Source organism: Esox lucius, chromosome 24 (assembly GCF_011004845.1).
Source record: "Esox lucius isolate fEsoLuc1 chromosome 24, fEsoLuc1.pri, whole genome shotgun sequence".
NCBI lineage: Eukaryota > Metazoa > Chordata > Actinopteri > Esociformes > Esocidae > Esox > Esox lucius.
The window spans coordinates 10108140-10130196 of record NC_047592.1 but is presented as its reverse complement, the minus strand read 5'-3'; the positions used below and the strand labels follow the sequence as shown (position 1 = coordinate 10130196).

At 44.6% G+C, this 22057-nt stretch overlaps 4 protein-coding genes and 2 non-coding genes across 11 annotated transcripts in view; 2 read left to right on the top strand and 4 right to left on the bottom strand.

The window, feature by feature from the left end:
* Positions 1 to 2870, bottom strand: part of dennd4c (DENN/MADD domain containing 4C) — a 37430-nt gene extending 34560 nt beyond the window's left edge. For both annotated transcript variants that reach the window (XM_029118008.2, XM_029118009.2), the window contains exon 1: positions 2600 to 2870. The gene's annotated coding sequence lies outside the window, so the exon portion shown is untranslated. The remainder of the gene's footprint in view (positions 1 to 2599) is intronic.
* A 2452-nt stretch (positions 2871 to 5322) lies between these two features.
* On the bottom strand, positions 5323 to 11130 carry haus6 (HAUS augmin-like complex, subunit 6). Its single transcript, XM_029117471.2, has 16 exons — positions 10749 to 11130; positions 10488 to 10583; positions 10290 to 10368; positions 10039 to 10171; positions 9784 to 9928; positions 9067 to 9129; positions 8886 to 8943; positions 8610 to 8783; positions 8246 to 8445; positions 7915 to 8041; positions 7700 to 7802; positions 7523 to 7601; positions 7145 to 7277; positions 6929 to 7027; positions 6453 to 6585; positions 5323 to 6354 (listed from the first exon to the last, which is right to left on the bottom strand). Exons 1-16 carry the CDS (start codon positions 10874 to 10876, stop codon positions 5648 to 5650), a joined length of 2457 nt encoding a protein of 818 aa, XP_028973304.2. The 5' UTR covers positions 10877 to 11130; the 3' UTR covers positions 5323 to 5647.
* Positions 6744 to 6874, bottom strand: LOC114830433. The gene has a single exon (XR_003778068.2).
* On the bottom strand, positions 7349 to 7479 carry LOC114830434. The gene has a single exon (XR_003778069.1).
* Positions 11131 to 11235: 105 nt separating the features above from the next.
* LOC105020646 (tripartite motif-containing protein 16) lies at positions 11236 to 14883 on the top strand. The gene is made up of 6 exons (XM_010887827.4): positions 11236 to 12078; positions 12211 to 12306; positions 12556 to 12789; positions 13028 to 13187; positions 13672 to 13731; positions 13841 to 14883. Exons 1-6 carry the CDS (start codon positions 11488 to 11490, stop codon positions 14368 to 14370), a joined length of 1671 nt encoding a protein of 556 aa, XP_010886129.2. The 5' UTR covers positions 11236 to 11487; the 3' UTR covers positions 14371 to 14883.
* Positions 14884 to 15242: 359 nt separating this feature from the next.
* On the top strand, positions 15243 to 22005 carry LOC105020700 (putative zinc finger protein 735). 5 transcript variants are annotated; one of them, XM_020043500.3, is made up of 10 exons: positions 15305 to 15379; positions 15687 to 16093; positions 16310 to 16512; positions 16693 to 16794; positions 17205 to 17300; positions 17444 to 17554; positions 18733 to 18850; positions 18943 to 19233; positions 19442 to 19646; positions 20848 to 22005. In XM_020043500.3, exons 2-10 carry the CDS (start codon positions 16069 to 16071, stop codon positions 21623 to 21625), a joined length of 1929 nt encoding a protein of 642 aa, XP_019899059.2. In that variant the 5' UTR covers positions 15305 to 15379; positions 15687 to 16068; the 3' UTR covers positions 21626 to 22005. The 5 variants fall into 5 exon arrangements, with proteins under 5 accessions (XP_019899058.2, XP_019899057.2, XP_019899060.2 ...); XM_020043499.2 differs by lacking the exon at positions 15687 to 16093 and having other exon boundaries at positions 15243 to 15379; positions 16316 to 16512; XM_020043498.2 differs by lacking the exon at positions 15687 to 16093 and having other exon boundaries at positions 15243 to 15379.
* The last annotated feature ends 52 nt before the right edge of the window (positions 22006 to 22057 follow it).

Here is a 22057-nt window from a genome sequence, read left to right as displayed (position 1 = left end):
GGTGAAGTGCAACGGATTCGTATCACACAGAGGTTGTTGGGCGGGTAAAGGAAAACCTTGGTCCGAAACATCACAAGGCTCACCACTTCCCTCCTCAGGCGTGACGGTCAGGCAGGGGGGGGGGGGGCATTCTTTCCACAGGGAAGTGAGGGAGGAGGAGGAGGAGGAGGGGTTGGGGGGCCCGAATAGCCCTGATAGACAACAAGGGACCCAGATCTGCTGAAGATTCGGGACAAAGTCTCCAGAGACATCCAAGTCAAAGGAAATGAATGTTTCCTTAAAAATTCACTGAAAATATTCTTTCACCAGGGTTTCATCAAAGATCAACAATTATCTCCATTTACAAACTAGCCCACTTCCTGGCAGTGGTTTTGGTGCACACTTATTTAGAAAACCAGAGTCACTACTTAGGGAAGCCTAACAGGTATGTTTTATAGCTGTTAGCCATTGTGTTGGTGACAATATTTCATTGGGCCTTCAGGTGAATTGAACCCAACATCTCTAGAAATTGTTTCACATCCTTCAACTAACAGCAGAACTTAAATACAGTTTTCAAAAGAACAAAAGACCCTTTGAAAGACAAAACATAAATCTTGGTTACGAACAGCAGATTACCAATGATTAGTGATTCCGCTTGTCAAAACCCAAACTTCCTAAATATGAAGTATTGCTGTAACTCAATTAGCATATGTAAGTAGCAGGCTTTACATAGTTCTCATTTGCGTCACACATATCAAAGCCATCTCCATTTCCTCTACGGCACATCTGAGAGCACAAAATGCACTCTGCTCTTGTTTGTACTACGGACCTGAGCCGCATTCGAAAGTGACTCATAAAACATTGTCATCCCTCTATCAAAGGAAAAGCCCTACCTACCTACAGTACAAATCAATTGCCACTTTTTTTCCTTCAACCCACAAAGCCCGGTTGTGCGTCGTAACCGTCGAGCCCTCTCCGTCCGTGTCAGTCTACTTCCTGATTTCCGCTGTCACCTGACACAGACCTCCTGACACCTAGGTACGGTTTAAATCTACACACGTGCAGAAGCAGAGACACCTGGGGCCCCTGACCCACTTTAGTCACAGTAGAGCAGAGAATGTGGCAAGACGTATATCATCGTCTCAGTCCCAAGGTCTTGCAAGAAAGTCAGTTGACTGCCACTGGCTACAGCAGCATTTCACTGCATACCAACACTAGGGGACGGGCTGACACAATACTGAAGCTATAAATGTCAATGGATTGAATCACTCTGGCGTAACTCATTGTTTCATATGCACAACAGTCTGATTAGGTTCCTCCCTCACAGTCTTATTATCAGGAATCATGTGTCACCAAACAACTTTGCCAGCGAAAAAGACAGAGCTTACGGAAACCCAAGATTTCGGGAGAGATGCAGACTAATGAACCAAAAAATTATAATTTTAACGGGGAGAGGAAGAACGGCGTACACGAAAGTCGAATCCTCTATATGCTACCAGAAGCATGGGCAACGGGCACAAAAACTGTTTCGGAAAGCAGTGCCAATTTATTAATTAGATTTTCTGGAGCCTTCTTTATTCTTCTCCAAACTGCACGGCTACACTAATTGACAGCTAAATGTGGCAACAGTACCAGTGAAGAAGTTATGTCACCCGCTGTCAGGCTGAGACTATACAGGAATACACGTACATACGCCATGAGGGGCAGCAGGGAGTATGACATTCAGTGTCACTGCACCACCTTAATTGCTGGCTGGCAATGTCTAAAGTGCTGAGCCACAGATATGTGAGCACCTTACACTCTGGGAGAGACAATGCTCACAGACGAGGCAATATACATAGCACTGATCACAGGCAGGTTCAATTCTTACAGAACTTCTGCTTTCAGGGCCACATGTGCAGATGGTCACATACAGGCAGATATAACAAATTCAGTCAAAGGTCACTGTGGATAATGGCCACACTTTGAATGACAACCATAGCCTATAGTAGAGAAATGTTCTCTACTATGTTACTAGGCTACTACAAATGCTCTGCCGTTGCAATTTAAGTTTCAAAACGGTATTCAATATGTGTTCCCCAGGCAGATCATAGTGGATAGTACGACATTATTATCGGTTTAGGGTGAGTATCTGTCTATTAGGTTTTTTCATTTAGCATATCATCTGAAATTCTGAGAAATACTTCCCTGCTCTAAAAACCACGCAGATATTCAACGTGCTGGCACGCCCAGGGAACCTGCAACGTTTGATAAGAGTACATGATAACCGATCTTTTAACAATGCATGGGCCTAGAAGGGGCGGGCGAAGTATTATGTTCCCAACTGTTGAATCGTAGTTTACCTACGGCTAATAGAAGTAGGTCAACTTTCGATCCCTAAAGGCAAGAACGGCGGAAAGTAAAGCATTTTCTTTGAATGAGACACAAAATAGTTGGTTTTCGTAAGCAATACAAGTACGTTGCCCGTCTTTGTGCAGTAATACAATCATGCTGACACTGGGCTCTTACAATATATTCACGCGGTGCTAGTCATATTAAATGCGTCATAACGAAGTAACATTTCGCAGGCGTTTATTAACATAAAGTTACCCACAAAACAGAAGCAGTCATTAATACTTACCAGCTGTTTACGACACTAATAGAATGTTGACATGTAGGCAACTTGCAGCTTTCCCCCGCTCGAGCTATTCCGTTTGCGTTTTTAGATTACAAAACTAATTGTGAAGGCAACAAAGTGGGTTAACTTCGATAATCTATAGAAACTTTGTTTCCCACTTGTTCGAAACAGTCTTATCTGTAGCTGTCGGTGCAAGCAGGCGCCATGTTTGTGTTTTGTCAGATACTTTGGAGAGCTCTTGGGTTTTCAGACTGCTGTTTGAGGCATAATGGAACCGCCCAGAGACTGGCGGTCAGATCTGAAGACGAGCCCTTTTCCCCTCACTTCCACGGGCCTATCACGCCCCCTATAGCCTATACATTGTAGTGCTTGATGTGTAGATGGTTCGGGTGTTGTGCCGAAAACATCCCCCCTGCCGAAAATCCCCCCTTACTTCGCGTGAACGCGCACTCTCTCGATTCTCATTGCTGCGACTTGATTGCTTGTCGATTACAAGTTTAAACTTGACGAAATTATCCCCCCGAAAACTTGGCCTTGCCGAAATTACGCCCCCCTTCTTAAAATTGTGACTAGAGTCAAATACCTTTTGTGGGATACTCAGGTGGTCAACATGAGCTACCAAAATGATTATGAAGTGTGCAGTCTCTAAATGGGGGGCACTACTGAGTTTGGCAGGCAAGATGGTCTTATCCTAATTTGACTCTATAGTTACAATAGGAGCACATTAAAAATATCATTTATAAAATGATATAAACATTTCAGGGTAATGACGGCTGAATTATTATCATTATACTTTAGAAAACACTAGTCGAATACGAAATGGGAGATATGACCGATTTTGCCAACGATGTGTTTATAGTAATAGTAACAAATAGCCAGCCAAAAACTGCAGACAGTGCCTTCCCACGCGATCAACCTGCCTTAAAATATCTCATGAAACGCAGCCTAACGTGGTCAACGACTGCTGCCTTGATGTACACAATTAAATCAAAGCGTTTTGCTACGAAGACCAGTGAAATATGTAGGCAGAAATGTACTCTCAACAAGCAAACAAGTCGCAGCAATGAGAATCGAGAGTGCGCGTTCACGAGAAGGGGTGGGGGTAGGCTGGCGGGATGTTTTCGGCACAACACCTGCGTGGGGAGGTGAGTTAAGCTTTTTTCTAGAACGACACAACACGTCTGGATACTGCCTTTAGCCGAAATGATCGCAAACCCCTGAAATTACTTGTTGCTATAATAAATCAGTTACCAACGCAATTAAAAGTATATGTTTGTCATGGACGCGGGAACGGTCTCATACCAGCATTCAAACCACTTGGTTTATTATGTCCAATGTTGTTGCAATACTATTACAGAAAAGTTGTCAGGGTTCAATTAAGATTATTTCATGCTCGGGGTCTGGCTTTAAAGTGAATGTTCTGGCCCCACCCGTGGATTCCACGGCGGGCCTAGACACTCACAGTTAATCATTTGCAGTGAGAGATCTATTTTGAGCGGTTTAGAGTAGCCTACAAATTTAGATTCTGTCCATTCCAGAGTCAGGATTCTTAAGCTATACCAATATACTGCTCACTAGACAGAATTACTAGTCTTCAACTAGTGAGACCATGAAGCTTATTCACTAACCGGCTTATCTGCTTGCTTTTTAGCTTGTTTTTCTTTAAAGATGTATGCTTAGGCATTTCATGCGTTAATGGACTGGAAGCCGAAAGCTGAAAGAGCAGATCAGATTTGAACTCACGCAGCAGCGGTATGTATGTGACCATGTCGGTTATCCCCCGTGCGCCAATACGCCACCCGCCCCACGATCTCTGGGCTTATCGTTCAGCACGATTCAAACCCGGTGCTTAAAATTACAACGGCCAGGCAGTGACTTCACCGCTATGCCGAGCGTCTCAGAATTATAGTTCTGAGGTGTGGAAATTAGAAAAAATATATATATAGTTGTGCAGTAGGACACTTTCACTGGAATAAATGAATTAAACTTTCGTTAAAAACAAGATTGTCTCCTGAGAATTATTTTGTCAGTTGTCCATGTAGAATATTAACAGGTGAATCAGGATCAACCAAGCGTAGCCAGGTTGGGTGGGTTTCACTGCAGTGTAAGCGGTTCCTTATCATTGATTGACTTTCCAGTGGAAAATTGGGGTTTACAACAATTACTTAGTCAAATGTTTTGATCTAAACATTGTAACAGTATGTTTCCGGTGACAGTTCTCATGCGGAGAACCTGAAGGCTGTAATAATTGTTAAATTTTGTCAACGGTGTTCGTTTTTAATCAGTATACTCAAATTCTGAACAGACCTAATGTTAGTCGGAAAACACTTTGATGCTGCTCATAAAGTTAGGTAAGAGGAAGCTTAAATATGCATTATTGCCTAGAATCTAACTTATTTATAAAGCCCTTTTTACATCAGCAGTTGTCAGAAAGTGCTTTTACACAACACCCACGGAGCGAACAACGACACTAAATCTTAAGTCAGTTATTTTAATTATTGCATTTTCCGCCTATGAAATATTTGGAATGCCTTCTTCAATTATGTGCAGAGCCTTGTCCAACTATAGCAGACCTTTTGTCCGGATTTACAGTAGAATGATAAAAACATCCAAAAACATTCCAAAATTCATAGAGCTTAGTTACATGCTAGAAATATGGGACGGAATTATTTTGAATTTAGATTTAATTAGGCTTTCATAAAATCCCAGAAACATGTACACCAAAGTATAATTCACAACATTTATTATCAATATTGTGCATTTCATGTTTTTCCCTTCACAACCATCATGTTATTTTTTTAGACATTCACAACATAAACAAATGTTAGCTTTTTAAAAATATATACCATTGGTATACTGACATGTACAAATATTTCAATTGGATGTAGATTAAGAAAAGAAAAAAAGTTAGAAATTAGATGGTTCAGAAATATTTCAATCAGATAAAGTGCCTAGCAGACAGACACTACCTTGTTGGCTCCGGGATTCAGACCCGCGACCTTTGAGTAACCGGTGCAACACTAACAAGTCTATCGCACTCTACGGGAGGCCCTACAGTTTGTCTATGGGGGAAAATGTGAGCAGTTCCGGGAAGCTACACTGCTCTCTGATTGAGGATGGGGGGCTCTCCATCATTTCCAGGTCCAGGGAAAAGACCTTGTCTTTCACCTCCGCCTCCAGCGTCATTGCCATGAGCCAGTCTCTGTTGTCACGCTGCGGTGGAGAGGCCTCTAGCGCCACCTGGCGGTGGTCCATAAAAGAGGCCTCCCCAAAGGCCTGTTGGATCTCGTCTAGACGCCTGCGTGCTGCCAGCAGGGCCGGCTCAGTCCTTCCGGGGACGAGTGAGGGGATGTCGGGGAGGAGCAGCTCTTCCTCCTCTGTGCTGGATGTGTCACTGGAGCTCAGGAGGCTGCCGTCGGCGCCCAACAGCTCCGGGAGGGTCTCCTGATCCAGGGTGAACTGCTCCGGGACGGCCTCTTGGTTGACGCCAAACAGGACCACGTCGCTACTGCTTAGGCCATGGAGGTCGTCCACGTTGGAGTCCCAAGGCAGGGTGGACGTGAGCGATGCCTCTTGCGGGGCTGCTGTCCCGGGATCCAGGCTGGTGCTCAGGCAGGGAACGTCAGGGATGACAAGGACTTCCGGGGCCTCGCTGAGGGGCGTGAGCCGCCCGAGGAGGCTGTCGAATTTACCAGACAGGCGGCTCTTTTGCGCCTCTTCTTCCACAGCCTTTCGCCAGGAACTCTTCACATCCAGAACTGGGCAGAGATGAGAATTAATAGGAGTCCAGCCGTTGCCACGACAAACATGAAGTGGAGACAGCATTCTGACACTCAAACCACCATCCTATACTCACTTAAACTCTCTGGGGTGCGTGGAATCTGCTTCCTGGTGGAGAAGGGGTCTGCGCCAAGGGTACTAAGTATGTCTCCGAGCTCAAGGCCTTGTATATTCTTGTTACCAGGGCTGGTGGTCACCGCATCTGCAAACTAAAAATGGACAAACACTTAAAGATGCAGTATAATTTATGGTCATTGTACCATGTCTGTGGAAAGTTGTGCCCCAATAAAACCACTTGCTTAGAATTTCATGGAAAAACTTTTCCATGCCACAATGCCTCGCAAACATTTCCGTTCTGTGAGGATGCCGCTGTCTGCTCCGTATCTGTCCGTTGCGATTTCACTCAACTCGCCCCGGTCATCAGAGAGCAGGTTTGTTATAGGGAGGGCTCGTGACGGACAGAGCACAGCTCAGGACTGTCCAGGTATCTGCCTCCCAAAATAAACAGCATCTAGAAGAGCTGTTGAGGTTCGAGCGAGGAAACGTACATACCTCGTTAGCCAAGTTATCAAACTCAAAATCCAGAATCTGAGCTCTTTTCTTCACTGCCGACACCTTTGAAGAGGTGTCACAGGTTTTCCTCGAACTGGCCTGTACAGAAACAGATGGCCACGCGAGCCGTTAAGCGTGGCCAATCGAAGCTTTGCGTTTTAGCAGACCCGGTTATCAGAGTTGCGGTCTCTGAACGTGGACGTGCACGTCACCTACCGGCAGAAGGTCTGGCGACGGAGCCTCGTCAGGGATGGCTGCAGGAGTGTCACAAAGCACACGTAGGGGTGTGGTCAGTGGGGTGAAGTCCACGTTGGGAAGAGGAGACGCAGCACTCTCAGCGGGGAAGTGGCTGTGGGAGACATGACGTCTATGGATCAGATTGGTTTCATGGAGCAATGGTTGAAGGCAGCCTGAGGACACGGCTGTCTGCTCCGTATCTGTCCGTTGCGATTTCACTCAACTCGCCCCGGTCATCAGAGAGCAGGTTTGTTATAGGGAGGGCTCGTGACGGACAGAGCACAGCTCAGGGCTGTCCAGGTATCTGCCTCCCAAAAACTACAAAACCAACTGAACAACTAGAGAAACTCAATGTACCTTTCAAGGGCAGAGTCCATTCTGGCGCCTGTCTCCATGGAAACAAAGTCCATCCCCACAGGCTTCTTCTCAGGAATGTCTAAACGGTTGTGGGAGAGGGGGGAGGTCAACACCTCAGCCCCAACATGCACTGAGAAATGGAAGTACGGCACACCCCATCCCCCCGGGGCAACTCACCGGGTAGCTTGGCGGGATACTGGGAGAAAACACTGGATCTGAAGCAGGCCTCGGTAGCCGGCTCAAAGGAGAGAGGGGCCATGGGACATAGGAAGTCCAGGGCCTGGAGAGACAGACGAGGCGTCAGCCTGCAGTCAGTTGCATAACCCGGACCGATGTGAGGACTGGATCTGGTCACAGCATTACGATGTCAAATAAAAAAAAACGGGCCTTACGGGTTCCTCTTTGAGAAAGGAGGTCAGCGGCGTGCGTTTCAAACATTCCGCCCACTTCTGGTCCCACTCCGCATCCAATTTCCTGATGGCACTCTTCACCTCAGGAATTTCATTTGAAATCCTCGTCCTGGGATAAAAGATGGCAGAAAAACAGATTGATGGTTTAAAACAGCTGACAGCTACAGTTCGAAATGTATCCAAATTGCTTCATTCATGTATTGCGTCCCAATGAAATTCATGCAAACAAATTCAATGGCCCTACACAACAAAAACCAGTACAGCTAAAAAGTAAAGGGAGCAGAGACGTTTCCAACAAGCCGTTCGCCCCCACCTCATAAGTCTGAGGTCGTCAAGGGCGCGGGCCATCTGCAGGCTCCTCTCCTCCAGCGAGAGGTACTGGACACGGGCGCTGGGGGTTCCCCCTGCCACCCGGGACCTCTCCTCACACAGGATGCCCAGAGCCTGGCGTAGCAGCTCCAGCATGCGGAGGAGGTTCGGCTGGCCGTTCTCGTACACGCTGCCCACACTGGACTGAAAAACAGACCGGGTTAATACAGAACCGCCCTACCCAGCGAGGCAGTCAAAGCCCTTCATATAGTAAGAGGGAAACCAAGACCAGGGAACTACAGAGAGGGCATCAAACGCACCGTCGATCACTAAGCTAAAAAGACAAGGTTATTCATGGTGCTTCTCACTAGGTGGGACCGTTGCTCAAGCCGCTCCAGCAGAACGCGGGGGATCTTGAGGGCCAGGCCAGTTCCGTCCAGGGTGTACTGGTCCGCGTCTCCCCTGATGACGCTCTCCACCACACGCCTTTTCTCCTCCAGGTTGGACAGCACCCCGTCGATGGAGGACCACAGGGAACGCACCTGGGGTGTGTTCACATTCAGAACAGTCAGAACACTGCAGACAGAAAAAGGCTTTATTCAAGACATATGAACTAGGAGTTACGGAGGCTATGAACCAAGAACCTTTTGAATCTTCTCGGCTTGACGAGTTGCGTCCTTCTCAGCTTCTTTAGTCTCCAGTCTGGAGGGGAAATGGAAAAACGAAGTCGGTCCTTATAAAGCCAATTAAGCGGTGTGCAAAACTGATTTAAACCATTACAAGCTAAAAAATATCAACATGTATAACAGAAACATTCACACATACTTGAGCAAGTCATCATACTTTGCAGCTTCAGCCCGCCAATCCCTCATAGACTTCACTCGAGACCTACAAAAGGACACAGATGGACCATTGTAAAACTCAGCACATCCACACCTGGCTGAGCTAAGACACCAATTTCTGAGACTACCTGTTCTTCACAGATTCAACCTATTAATCGAAGCATATCAACTAGCAGCAACATGACGCCTTAAAACCTCTCACCTGAAGGTAACGCAAAAGTAATTCTTAGGTTTCTGTACATTTTACATTTAAAGATTCGCACTTTCAACAAGTACCTCAGACATTTGCTAACACAGAGACAATAGTTAATTACGTACGTCCAAGTTCTATGAAATGGAAGTCAAACCAACAACAAACGCATTTAAAAAAGGATTTAAAAGAAGTGACTGACTTCTGTCCAGACTGGTACAGCTCTCCTACCATGTTACAACAGTGACCTGCATTGTGCTCAACGCGCCATGGCGCGCCACGATTCTCACCCCTCTTATTGCCACTCCACCGACGCTTGTGTGTAACCGCCAGGGAAGGAGGCTAACGGTCCCCTGCTACGCTGCTTGAATGATCATTCGCAACAATCTCGTTAAATAATGCTGACACCGACGTCACGTGACATAACAGCACTTACTGCTCGGACTGTGGCAGTGAGCTTTGAAGAACCAATCCAATGCGTGTGGTTTATACGGCTGCCATGCTACTTACTGGGCCTGTCTCTGGTACTCCCGCAGGAGCTGGTCCTGCCCTACAGCACCCCTCAGGAATCGGGTCCTGACCAGATGGAACCGCGCTTGCGCCATTTCCACGGAAGAGGCCGGGGCAGCTGCCGCCTCCGGGACCCACATGCCGTCTAGCAAGACACATTGGGGAAAACACAGAGTTCACCGGAAGAAGAAAAACCATCGTGTCTGTATTCGTGTCCGTGGGAACCGCAGGCAGGTAAACGACGGCGCTCCTCACCTGTACAAAACGTCTTCATCTCATGCAACATCACGTGACTGGCCAGATGGTACATCAGGTTGATAAACTTGGGCCCGCCTGGTGAGAGGAACAGGGACGCCACCACTTTGGGAACACTGCTGCCCTGTTCGTCCTGAAAACAGACCACGGTCAAACGCTATGTGCCGGCTACGCTGTGGTGCTTCTATCTACGTACAACGCCGTCTGCAGCGGCTCCTTGCGGTTACATATGGGAAAGACGTCAAATCTACCATTAGATCTTTCAGCCAAGCACAGGTCACTTTACGGAATTCCGCGTCAGCTTTGTGGTCCAACACCGGCCAGCAATGCCTACAGACACACAAAAAAAGGCACATTAGCAATGAAAATTGTCTAGTTTGATAACAAGAATGAACTAACAGGGAAAAACAGCAAGGAAAGTAAACATGCCAATTCAGCCATAGCCATACCTGTATTCGTCGTGGAAACGTGTGGGGTTGAGTTTCTCCAACAGGAAATGGGTAACTATGTAGAAAGCATCTTTGTTGGGTTTTTCAAACATGTTACTGTTGGTGAGATGGAGAAAAAAAAAAACTAATGTCAAAACATGCATTTCACGGTGTCAGACTAAACGGCGCCAGTCTCACTGGACTGACCCACGGTGGATCGACGACATGCGATATTGTTTACATTACTTCGAACATAATAGTGCTTGTGTTGGCGAAACTTACGGTCCCAGGATGACGTGCTTGGCATTGGCCTTGCTGGCCCCCGATGATGCTGCCAGTTCGGGTTGAAATCCAAGACCCAAAAGAGACCACCATAGATATTTCCCTGTGGTTTTGTGTAGGTTAGACATTGTTCCAGCGAAATGCAAATGTTATGATCTCTAAACGAACTGCTTCTTAACTAGCAGAAAACATCACAGGTTATACCTTCCGTTACCTAGCGTAGTTAACGTTAGCTACTTAGCCAGGAAGAAACAAAAGCAAACATAGCCAGCTAGCTATAGTAACTAACGTTAGAGTTGTCGAAATTCAAGAATAGACATAGATATAGTTATCTGCATATATACAAAATGCATACACCCTAAATATGTAACGTAAAACGGAGACCATCACGTAGGCAAACTTTTCTGAAATGTTAAACCGCCAAATATTTCAAGGAAAAAAGCCGGATGTTGACATGCGCATTTCCTGTGTTGCAGATAATGATGTCCCCTTGCGTGCAGATCGGTGCAGATCTGGGTCTCGGTTCTTCGTTGCTAACGTCAGTCGTTGTACTACATTGGAATTCCTATATCTCTAATTCTAATCACGACTGATGAAAATGTTGAATTGGATCTAGACTATATCAACTCGAGGACTGTGATATTTTTAACTTCAAGATGTCTAGATCTATACCTTAATTCATTGTTTTGTTTGTTTAAGTCATTTCTGCCGGGGTGTGTCTTTGTGAGTGAACAGTGAAATGGCTGAGCAAGGAATTCTCCTGGACCAGGACCAGTTCTGCTGTTCTATATGTCTGGATTTACTAAAGGAGCCAGTCACTATCAACTGTGGACACAGTTACTGTAGCAACTGCATTGAAGACTGCTGGGATAAGGATGAAGAAAAGGGAATCTACAGCTGTCCCCAGTGCAGACATACTTTCTCTCCAAGGCCTGCCCTGATGAAGAATAGCTTGCTAGCCATGGTGGTGGGGAACATGAAGAAGACAGGACTCCATCCTACTCATCATGCTCTGTGCTTTGCTGGCCCAGGAGATGTGGAATGTGATTTTTGCAATGGGAGAAAGCAGAAAGCTCTCAAGTCATGTCTTGTGTGTCTAGCATCTTATTGCGAGACTCATCTCCAGCCACACTATAATGTAGCTCCATTAATGAAGCACAAGTTGGTCAAAGCCACCACACAGTTACAGGACAACATCTGCTCTCATCATGACAAACTGCTTGAGATTTTTTGTCGAACTGATCAGCAGTGTATCTGTTACCTGTGTACCATGGACGAGCATAAAGGCCATGATACTGTCTCAATTACCGCTGAAAAAACAGAGAAACAGGTGAGAACCAGAGCTCGTCTTAGAAGTATTGTGAGCAAAACAACAACAAAAAAATTCATGTGAGATACATTTACATTATGTCAGATCACATCTACACAATATTTCTCGGTAAAGTGTGTTTTCAATCCACAGAAGCAAATAGGGATGAATCAGAACAAAGTCAAGCAGAGAGTTGAGGAGAGGGAGAAGGAGTTAAAGGAACTTCGACAGGCAGTGGAGTCTCTCAGCGTGAGTATTGACCAGAGGATATTGACCATGTTGTCGTGGTTCCACTTGGGTTGCACTGATTATAAAAATCCACACTGCCTGGAAAAGTGTTTGATATGGCAATAACTACAATGTGACTGCAACAAAGATCAACTTTTTTCCCAAACACCCAGCAAGAGGCTGCTATCCAATTCCACTGTGCTCCAAGTTAGAGAGATTAGATTTTTTTGACCATGTTGCTTACTCTTTTCGCTTTTGGTGTTACAACAGCGCTCTGCACAGGCAGCCGTGGAGGAGAGTGAGAGAATCTTTACTCAGTTGATCGACTCCATGGAGAGAAGACGCTCTGAGGTGAAGGAGCTTATTGCAGCACAGGAGAATACTGCTGTGAGTCAAGCTGAAAACCTAATGGAGAGCTTGGAGCAGGAGATTGCCGAGCTGAAGAGGAGAGAGGTTGAGCTGGAGAAGTTGACACACACAGAGGACCACATCCATTTCTTGGAGGTAGCTTCACAGAATCACCGTAATTCTGTTACTACAGAGGGAGCTTGTTATTCTGGGGGTGCATTTTCCAAAGCCTGTTTAGCTAGCTAAGCGATGAGTATATTGGTCTAATGACTCTCATTGATTTACAGTGTACACATTTTCAGGAATCTGATAGTATGCTTCATGCATTGTCCTGTCAAACGTCCATTTGATAATTCAGCTATGCTCTTTTTGTCTTCCTTTTCTCTCTGTGCAGATTTATCAGTCTCTCGCCAGTCCAATTGTATTTACAGATTTACCCACCATCACTGTCCATCCTCTTCAGTACTTTGGGGATGTGAGTGAGGCTGTGTCTAACCTGAGAGAGAAACTGGATAGCATCTTTAAAAGAGAATGGTGCCGAATTTCGACCAGAGGTAAGTTAGAAATGAGCATCTCTTAAATCCGGGTTGCGGCGTAGCGGCTGTGCCCAGGGGTTGTGTAGAGGGTGGTGCAGAATGTTTCAACACCGTCAGGGGTCGATGGGTAGAATGTCGGACAGGGCTGTCTTTCCAGACGTGCTCTAGCCTCTCTCAAGTCTCTACAAGGCCAATCAACAAATGCACTCCCCTCCAAATGCGTATGTACCAGCGAGCAAGCCGTGTGACTGCACGCATGACAGTTTGATGAGATATGTATCAGAGGACACGTTTCTTGATCTGTCACTCAGCCAAACCCACTGGGTAGCAGGCTGCGTTAAGGCAATCCCATAGTCGCAATTTGGACATCAGAAATTGGGAATGGGAGCTATATATATATATTTTTTTAACATAATTTGATTGCAATTGATTTCTATTCTTCACTGCATAGCATATGGTCTTATTCTTATTCTCTTTCACCTTTTGTGAATGTGTGTTTCAGTAAATCTAGTTGATGTTATACACCCACCAGAGCCCCAGACCAGAGCCGAATTCTTACAATGTGAGTCCCTGAAACCAAAATACGCCAATAGCTGCATCTCTAATAAAACTCAGCACAAACCTCGAGAAACAAGGTACTCATCTGTATTTCTTCCTTCCTTTTCCCTCAGACTCCTGTCGACTCACCCTGGACCCAAACACATTATATAGACAACTATTTTTGTCTGAACAAAACCGAAAAGTGAAACTGAAGCGTAAAGGCCACTCGTACCCCAGCAGCCCAGACAGATTTACTCAGTTGTGTCAGGTGCTATGCAAGCAAGGCCTGTCTGGACGCGGTTACTGGGAGGTAGAGTGGAGCGGATGGAAGATTTACGCGGCTGTCTCATATAAAGGAATCAGCCGCTCAGGGTCTGCGGAAGATTGTCAATTCGGACACAATGAAAAGTCCTGGAGTTTAGAGTGCTGTAGTAACGGTTACTTTTTCCGCCATAATAATGTGAAGACTGAAGTGACATACCCTCGGTCCTCCAGGGTAGGAGTGTATCTTGATCACCAGGCAGGCACTCTGTCCTTCTACAGTGTCTCTGATGAGATGACCCTCCTCCACAGAGTCCAGACCACGTTCACTCAGCCCCTCTATCCTGGGTTTTGGCTTCATTGCTTTAAGACCACGGCTGAACTGTGTGAGCTAGAGTAGAGTCCCCTGTCCGACAGTGATGCTTTGCCATGCTCTACTGTTCCAGGAGCGGATAATCGGAGATACACATTCCCTCTTCGGTGACGATGGACTTGCAGATGTGGAAGTCTCTATGGTGTATATCGAATCAAAGGTTATTTCCCCCACACTGTAGAGTGTACTCTAAAATGTTCAGTCAAAGCTAATGATCTTGCTGGTCAGACAACCTGTATGTATGGTAAGATTGTCCCTCTTAAGAGTGCATGTATTAGGGCTGGCAAGCAATAGGATATTTAATTTGTTTGCATTTCCATTTTAGTCTTTGAGCAGACACTCCTATTCAGAGTGATTAACAGTTAGTGCATTCATGTTGTTAGCCGGTATCATTTAATAATATAATTTTGATTGTACTGTGACAAACATTTTGGCAATGTAAGCTTCTGTACATATGTTAAAGTGAAAATGCTTTCATATGTAGTTTAGTAGTTGTGTTTTCACATGGGGTCATGACTTTGTTCATTTAATAAATTAAATAACTACGAACATGTTATGTCATTTTCTTTGCTCAGGTTCTTCGTTAGGTGTTGGGTGAATATCTAAAAGCATTCAGTGATAAAAATATGATGGGGATTTGGGGTGAAATGCTGGTGGGGAATTAGTGAAAACCCGACTGTTACTAGGTGAGAAAGACAGTAAAGGTAACTTTCTCTACAGTACAATATCTATTTTATATAGTGTATTGCATTGATGGTAGTTTTAAAACCAAGTTAAAATAAACATTTCACTTACATATTAACTTACATTTAGATTTTTCTTAACAAGTAGAAATACAAGGCATTGACGTGTGCCACATTTATTCTGACTTTTACCTCAGACATTTTGCGACTTGGAAGTACCTTTTTAGTGTTACGGATGAAGAGAGCTAAGCAGTTCCCTGCAAATGTTGACAATAAGGAGGAAGTAAACGAATGGCAGGAGTTACGAGACAAGAAGGGAAAGGGACAACACCTATATCAGATAAATGCTGGAGGTAGGAAGATCCTCGGGGCGAGAGAGAAGGGTAGAAAATAAGGCTAACAATAGCAGGGCTGGGATTTGGACACAAAGTTTAAGAGTTAATTGAAATACGTCAGTCTGGGAGGTTTGATCACTGCGGGGAGGAGATTGAGTCGGTGGGACATCGTATTTCTGTGCCAGAGCTATTAGAGGGAGAGGGAGGGTTTCTATTGGAGTTTAGGAAAAGCGATGTTGGAGAACCAAGTTTTAGCAAGTTAATAAGTAAATCATTAGGGCATGTCGCGTTTATTAGGGGTTAAATATTTATTTCGTTTCCTTAGGGAGACAAGACTAATGGGGAGAATTTGACGCCTTCACTGTTTCTGGTCCACACTCCAGTCCAGTTGGTGGCGGTAATGTTCCTTAGAAGTTGGTTGCTAACCGTCATTTAAATCCCACAGAAGACGAAATAGAAGAGCTAAGCTCCAACCAGATGCTGCATACACTCGTGCTACTTTCTGGTTGCAGAAATAAATAAATAAAAACAATTCAACTAAAAGCTCGTACCTAGTTTATCCCGAATCATTAGTTCAGAGCATAGTGCTATTGCATTGACTCCTATGGTAATGCATGGCTAGTTAATTCTTTTTCTCGCGTTGCACCATTCAGCACTGGTGCTAGCTACTGTTGCAAATTCAGCAGGGTTTCCATGTGTGTAGGGCAATGGACCATTCCTCAACATTTTCAGGTTAGTAGAAAGTTCATGCTTTTCATTGTATTAACGTTGAGACTGCCCTAACTTTGGTAAAGTAATGCAAACAAAAATTCCAATGAATGCCAAAAAAACTGTTGTCCATGCAATTGATAATGTTTATGCGTAAACATAATTGTTTATAGAGGCTCTCTATATTACACACAAACATTTGAGTGTATTGCGTTGTCATAACATATCCTCTCCTGTCAGTAACAGGTCTCCCTCTGTCCTCCCTGCGCCTCCTGGTACCTCCATTACGCCTGATGTCCGCGTCCATGTGGCAAGTGGCTCAGCAACGTGACGTGATGCAATATGGGAAACTGGAGGAGTTTGTGACTCTGGTGACGGAGATGGTTCCGGAGCTGCTGACTTTCCGGCAGAGGGCCCAACTGGTCCTGGGGTTGAGGGCGAGGGTGAGATTTGTTGAAGTGTGGAGGGTTGGAAATGGTGTCGGGTCAAGGGAGGATCTAGCAGGAAAGTGTTGTGTGCAGGGTGAGATGCGGAAAATGTCTTTCATTTCTATATTTAACCCCTCACTTTGTTTCCACATAACTGGATGTAACACTTTATAACTCGGACACTTCCTGTTTCAGCTGGTTCTTGAGGTTTGTCGTGGTGTGGAGTCTAACCCAGATGGCTACAAAGCCATCCAGCCTCACCTGGATAGAATCCACTTGTGTACATCCTGTAAACATGTAGGTAACAACTAGTGTAGCGCATCTGTTAAAGGTGAATTTCACCATTCCTCACCTATTTAATGTACTAAACACTAATGTAGGCAATGATACATTTGTGTAATAAGTGCACAAACATCTCAACACAATATAGAACTGCTTTTCAGGGATGTTCCTATCAGCAAAAACCGTGTACATTTATCAAGATACCTGCTGATAGGAACGTCAATGAAAAACACGCCATTACACTACGATCTGTAGTGTGTGGGGTTAGGCTATTATGTGTGCAACAAAATCTCACTGGCCGAGACATCTCTCAAACCAGATACAATCCACCTAATGTACCCTCAGAAGGAAATTCTCCATTAATGGCAAGTGTTTTAACTCATTGTCGTTGTTTATACAGCAGTTTCATGTGTTTCCATCTTCAGAGCAAAGACGAAGAAGTGGAGGCATCACAGGAGGCCATTGTGAACCTGGTCCAAACTCTCCTAAAAGACCACACCAAGAAGGAACACTTTTTTCAGGTGAAATAACATCTAACATATACAAGGACACACATCCTGGCTTCAATAGACTAGAATGACCTTGAGGCGAATATCAAATACGATTGAACGACAACAAACAAAGTCTGGGCTGAATCCGATAATAACTCCCATGTCTGTTAAAGGAGGTGTTCCCTGTGCAGTATAGCTGTAGATACGACACAGCACTGCAGATACTGGTGTGGCATTTTTTCGACCGACTAGAGGAGTTGCTCCCAGTGCCCAATTTTACACAGGTACCAACGCCATCTCTGTCCTATTTGATCTTTCACAGTCTGTAGACATTTATTTGTACAGGTGAAAATACATTTATGATTCATAACAGGTGTACAACGGTAGGGCTGTCACGATTATTATTTTAGTCAACGAATAATTGTCACACAAATAATTGCGATTAATGATTTGTCTATATTGTTAATTTTATGCCACTGTTACAGTGTAAGGCTAATAATATTGTAAGAAAACACCTGGTGATTCCGAGATGGTTCTTCAGATTTCGGGTGTTTGCGCTTTTGATCTCCACCTTTCTGGAGCAAATCCCACAATACCACTCCTCCAAATAGTTGCTTCATTTGGCCTAAAACCAAAATGCACCCGGAGTGGTGTAGTTGTATTCGGCTTTAGAACTACCAGTAAATCCATGTTGTTAACGATTGCTCTACACAAAATTGCAACCGTAAAGCAATGACAATTACATTTTCAGTCAAAATGTATTATGCAGTAGGATTTTTTTTGAATAGACAAAAACATTACTGGCTAGAACCTTCAGTAGTTACGTTATAGTAATCCTAAAATAAAACTTAATTTGGATTGACAAGAAATATTGACTATTTCTAGTGGATTTTCGAAGTACGCATCCGTGCCTGCTTTTTGGGGTAATATAGGCTTGATCTCAATCCTTTGAGCAGTATAAGAGTAGCGGGTTTCCACAATTCTCTCGTCTTTTCACTTGATGAAAAAGTCAGTTATTGTCACCTACAGTGGATATAAAGGCTACACAGCCCTGTTAAAATGCCAGGTTTTTGTGATGTGAAAGAATGAGACAAAGATAAATCATGTTAGAACTTTTTCCACTTTTAATCTGACCTATAATGTGAATAATTCAATTGAAAAACAACCTGAAATTTCGAGGGGAAAAAATGAAAAATATTAAATCCTATTTTGTATTTTAAATACATGTATCATAAATACTCCCCATCCCTGGTTGAGACATCAGCGTAAAAACCCCTTATTCAGATTGGAAACAAATTGGTTTTAGAATCTTAATATTGTGCAAATATTGTGCAAAAGAAAAATAATTGTGATCTGGCTCAAATAATTGGGCATTATGTAATAATTGTGACAGCCCTAGTAAACTGGACTAGTTCTTCTTTCTGCATTCTTCTGGCATGCTTTATTCTGCACTCCTTCCCAGACAGCATCCATTCTCAGCCCAACCCCTACTGACCTGGTGGAGTGTCTGCAATTAGTCTCTGACCCTGAGCACCTGAAGACACTGCTACAACACCATGGAAATCTGAGGCTTAAAGAAGGTTAGGATTCCTCCTGTCAACTTTGTCTGTGTTAGGTCCTCTTCACCGAGGATGGTTGTAGTGGACTGATTGGAATTCACTCTGTTTTCCAGATGTCTTTGTCTATGACTCTGATTTAATCTTCTCCACGTTGACACTTCCTGTTCCCTCGCTGAAGTCTAAACAGACCGCAAGAGGTCAAGAAAAAGGCACGGTGGGAAACGGAAGTTATGTTGTGAGAAAGGGAGAGAAGGGAAGTGCTGAAGGAACAACAGGACAGGAGTGTGACAAGATGGTACAGCAAGAAACGAGTGGAAAAGATGATGCCAGTCTGTTAAGTGAAAAGGACGCCGAAGGACTAAAAGACACTGGGAACTCTGGGCAGCCATCAGGAATCATCAGTGGCAAGGAAACCTTTCATACATCCATACACCATAAAGGGCAAACTAATTATTTTCAATGCCGTGAAATGATTAAAAATCTTTTTCCAGTTGTTATTAGTTCCATTAGTTGAGCAGTATTTATTGCAAACTGCATGGACTTTTATTGATATGTATATATGGAACATTAAAGTCAGCAGACCTTGTTTCACTCCGTGGTTTCCACCTGCAGGACCCACGACTCTCCGGTCCCTGCATTCCTGGGTCTTCTCTTGTTCGCTGTGCGACTTCTCCGGCAGATGGAAGGACCTCCAAGAGCACGTCCGGAAGAAGCATCTGAAGGAGGACGATAGGAACCTGGGCTCTGGAGACGGTGGAGCTGAGAACATCCTTACGCCTGTCGGTGAGGACTCACCCAAGAAGCCCGACAGCAACGGGTACGCCTGCTGCACATCTGGGGGTCAAGGGTCACACACTCCCTATGGTCCTATATATCTGCTCACGTTGTGGCAAGAGCGTTGGTCTGTTCCACTAGTGGGAAGGGAATCTATCAACAGTCAATACTAGTAGGTCGCCACAGGTGGTATAAAGTGGGGAGTCTTTTCTTGTGTGCCATTTGGTGAAGTAATGGTTGTTCCATAGGCACAATGTTGGTAGTACACTCACAAACACACGGACAACAGCTGTGAGCGTTGCAGTAAGAGGTTTGGCGGTTTGATGTCCTTAAACATTGGCAGTATCCCACAGACCCTACTATTGCACAATGTGTGCAATGAGAGATTTACTGAAAGTGTCATTGACTTGACTGGCTTTTGACCTGTGCGCTGTTAAGCCGGATGGTCCCTCTTTAGTCCAGGGGACGCGGCGTCCATGATTCCCAAAAATAATTTCATATGGTTTCTTCTTTTTTTAACTTGCATTTGTGCATGCAGCAACATACTGTGTTCACACACACTGGTTTTTGGAAGTGTTTCTGAGCCCATGCAGTTATGTCCACTACAACATTGTGGCTGTTTTTAATGCAGTGCTGTGTGAGGGCCCAAAGATCACGGCCACCCAATATTGGTTTTTGGCCTTGTCCCTTGTGTACAGAGATTTCTCCAGTTTCTCTGAAACTTTTAATGATATTATGTACCATAGATGATGAGATCCTCATACTCTTTGCAATTTTACGTGGATAAATGTTATTCTTAAACTGCCTGTGCAGTCTTTCACAGAGTGGTGAACCCCTCCCTATCTTTACTTCTGAAAGACTCATCCTCTCTGGAATGCACTTTTTTTTACCCAGTCATGTTACAGACCTGTTGACAATTAACCAAATTCGATGTGAGATGTTTTCACCATTACACAACTTTTCCAGTCTTTTTTTTGCCCCTGTCCCAGCTTTTTTGAAACGTGTTGCTGGCATCAAATTCAAAGTGGACATATATTTTTCAAGAAACAATAATATTTCTCAGTTTCAACATTTGATGTGCTGTCTTTGTACTATTTTCTATTGAATACAGGGTTTCAATTATTTCCACATCATTGCATTTTACACAGCATCCCAACTGTTTTGTAAACGGGGTTGTAGCTTATGTTTTTGGTAAATCACTTGACCTGAATGCTGTCCACATCCCCGTCTTCTGGTACCCGCAGGTACAGCTGCTCCCAGTGCGGAAAGGCGTTCAGAACCCGCTACGACCTGAGACGGCACCAGAGCGTTCACTCCGACGCCAAGCCGTTCCGCTGTGACCAGTGTGACAAGAGTTACAAAAGCAAGTTGTGTCTGAAGCAGCACTATCGGGTCCACACGGGGGAGAGGCCCTACGTCTGCTCGTACTGTGGGAGGAGCTTCAGGATTGGGGGAAGTTTACAGGCGCATGTTCGCATCCACACGGGGGAGAGGCCTTTCGTCTGTGCCACCTGCGGGAAGAGTTTTATACAGTCCAATATGCTGACTGTACACCTCAGGATGCACAGGGGGGAGAAAAACAGCTTGTGTAGCGTTTGTGGAAAGTCTTTTTACGTCTCGGCCGCCTTAAAGATCCACATGAGAGTGCACACGGGCGAACGGCCCTACTGCTGTGAGCATTGCGGGAAGACGTTCGTCAAGTCTTGGATACTCAAGCTGCATCAGCGGAGTCACACGGGCGAGAGGCCGTACTCCTGCAGGCTGTGTGAAAAGCGCTTTGCGTCCCACCACGGCATTAGAAAACACACGAGGACTCACACTGGCGAGAAGCCCTATCAGTGTTTAAAGTGCGGTAAGAGCTTTACGGAGAACTCGAACATGAAAATACACCAGCGAGTTCATGGAGAAAAAGACGCGCGTTCGAAGATTTCGGTTTGTAACGTCGACACGACCGACCTCCAGTCACGAAGTGCGTCAAGAAGGCAGACTGGGAAACACGGCAGTGTCACCAACCCTCCCTGAACTGAGTTACATAAACATCAATGTTCACGTTTTGTGTACCCATTACATTTTGTTTCCTGTTATAACAAGTAATTTTTTTCTTATAGTATTATCAAATAGTTTTGTCATAGTATTGACTTCATTTTCATCTCCCTTTTTAGGAGATTTTATTTTTTTGGAAGACATTGTCCTGAGGAGGCGTTGTCAACAGCATGTGAAAGTGTTCGGAGCGTAAACTTTGTCGTCTGTATGCCTCTTTACTGTTAAATTAGAATTAGAACTGCTCCGTACTGATCGTATGTACTCCCATAACACCTGCAACTGTTGAATAATGTGTTCTGGTGTTCCGTGTCTCTCTGTCATATGTTGTATTCAGTAAAGGAACCCATGTTTATTGTTCAGCTGCACCGTCTATTTGAACGATCACAACTGCCATACACATCAAAATATTGA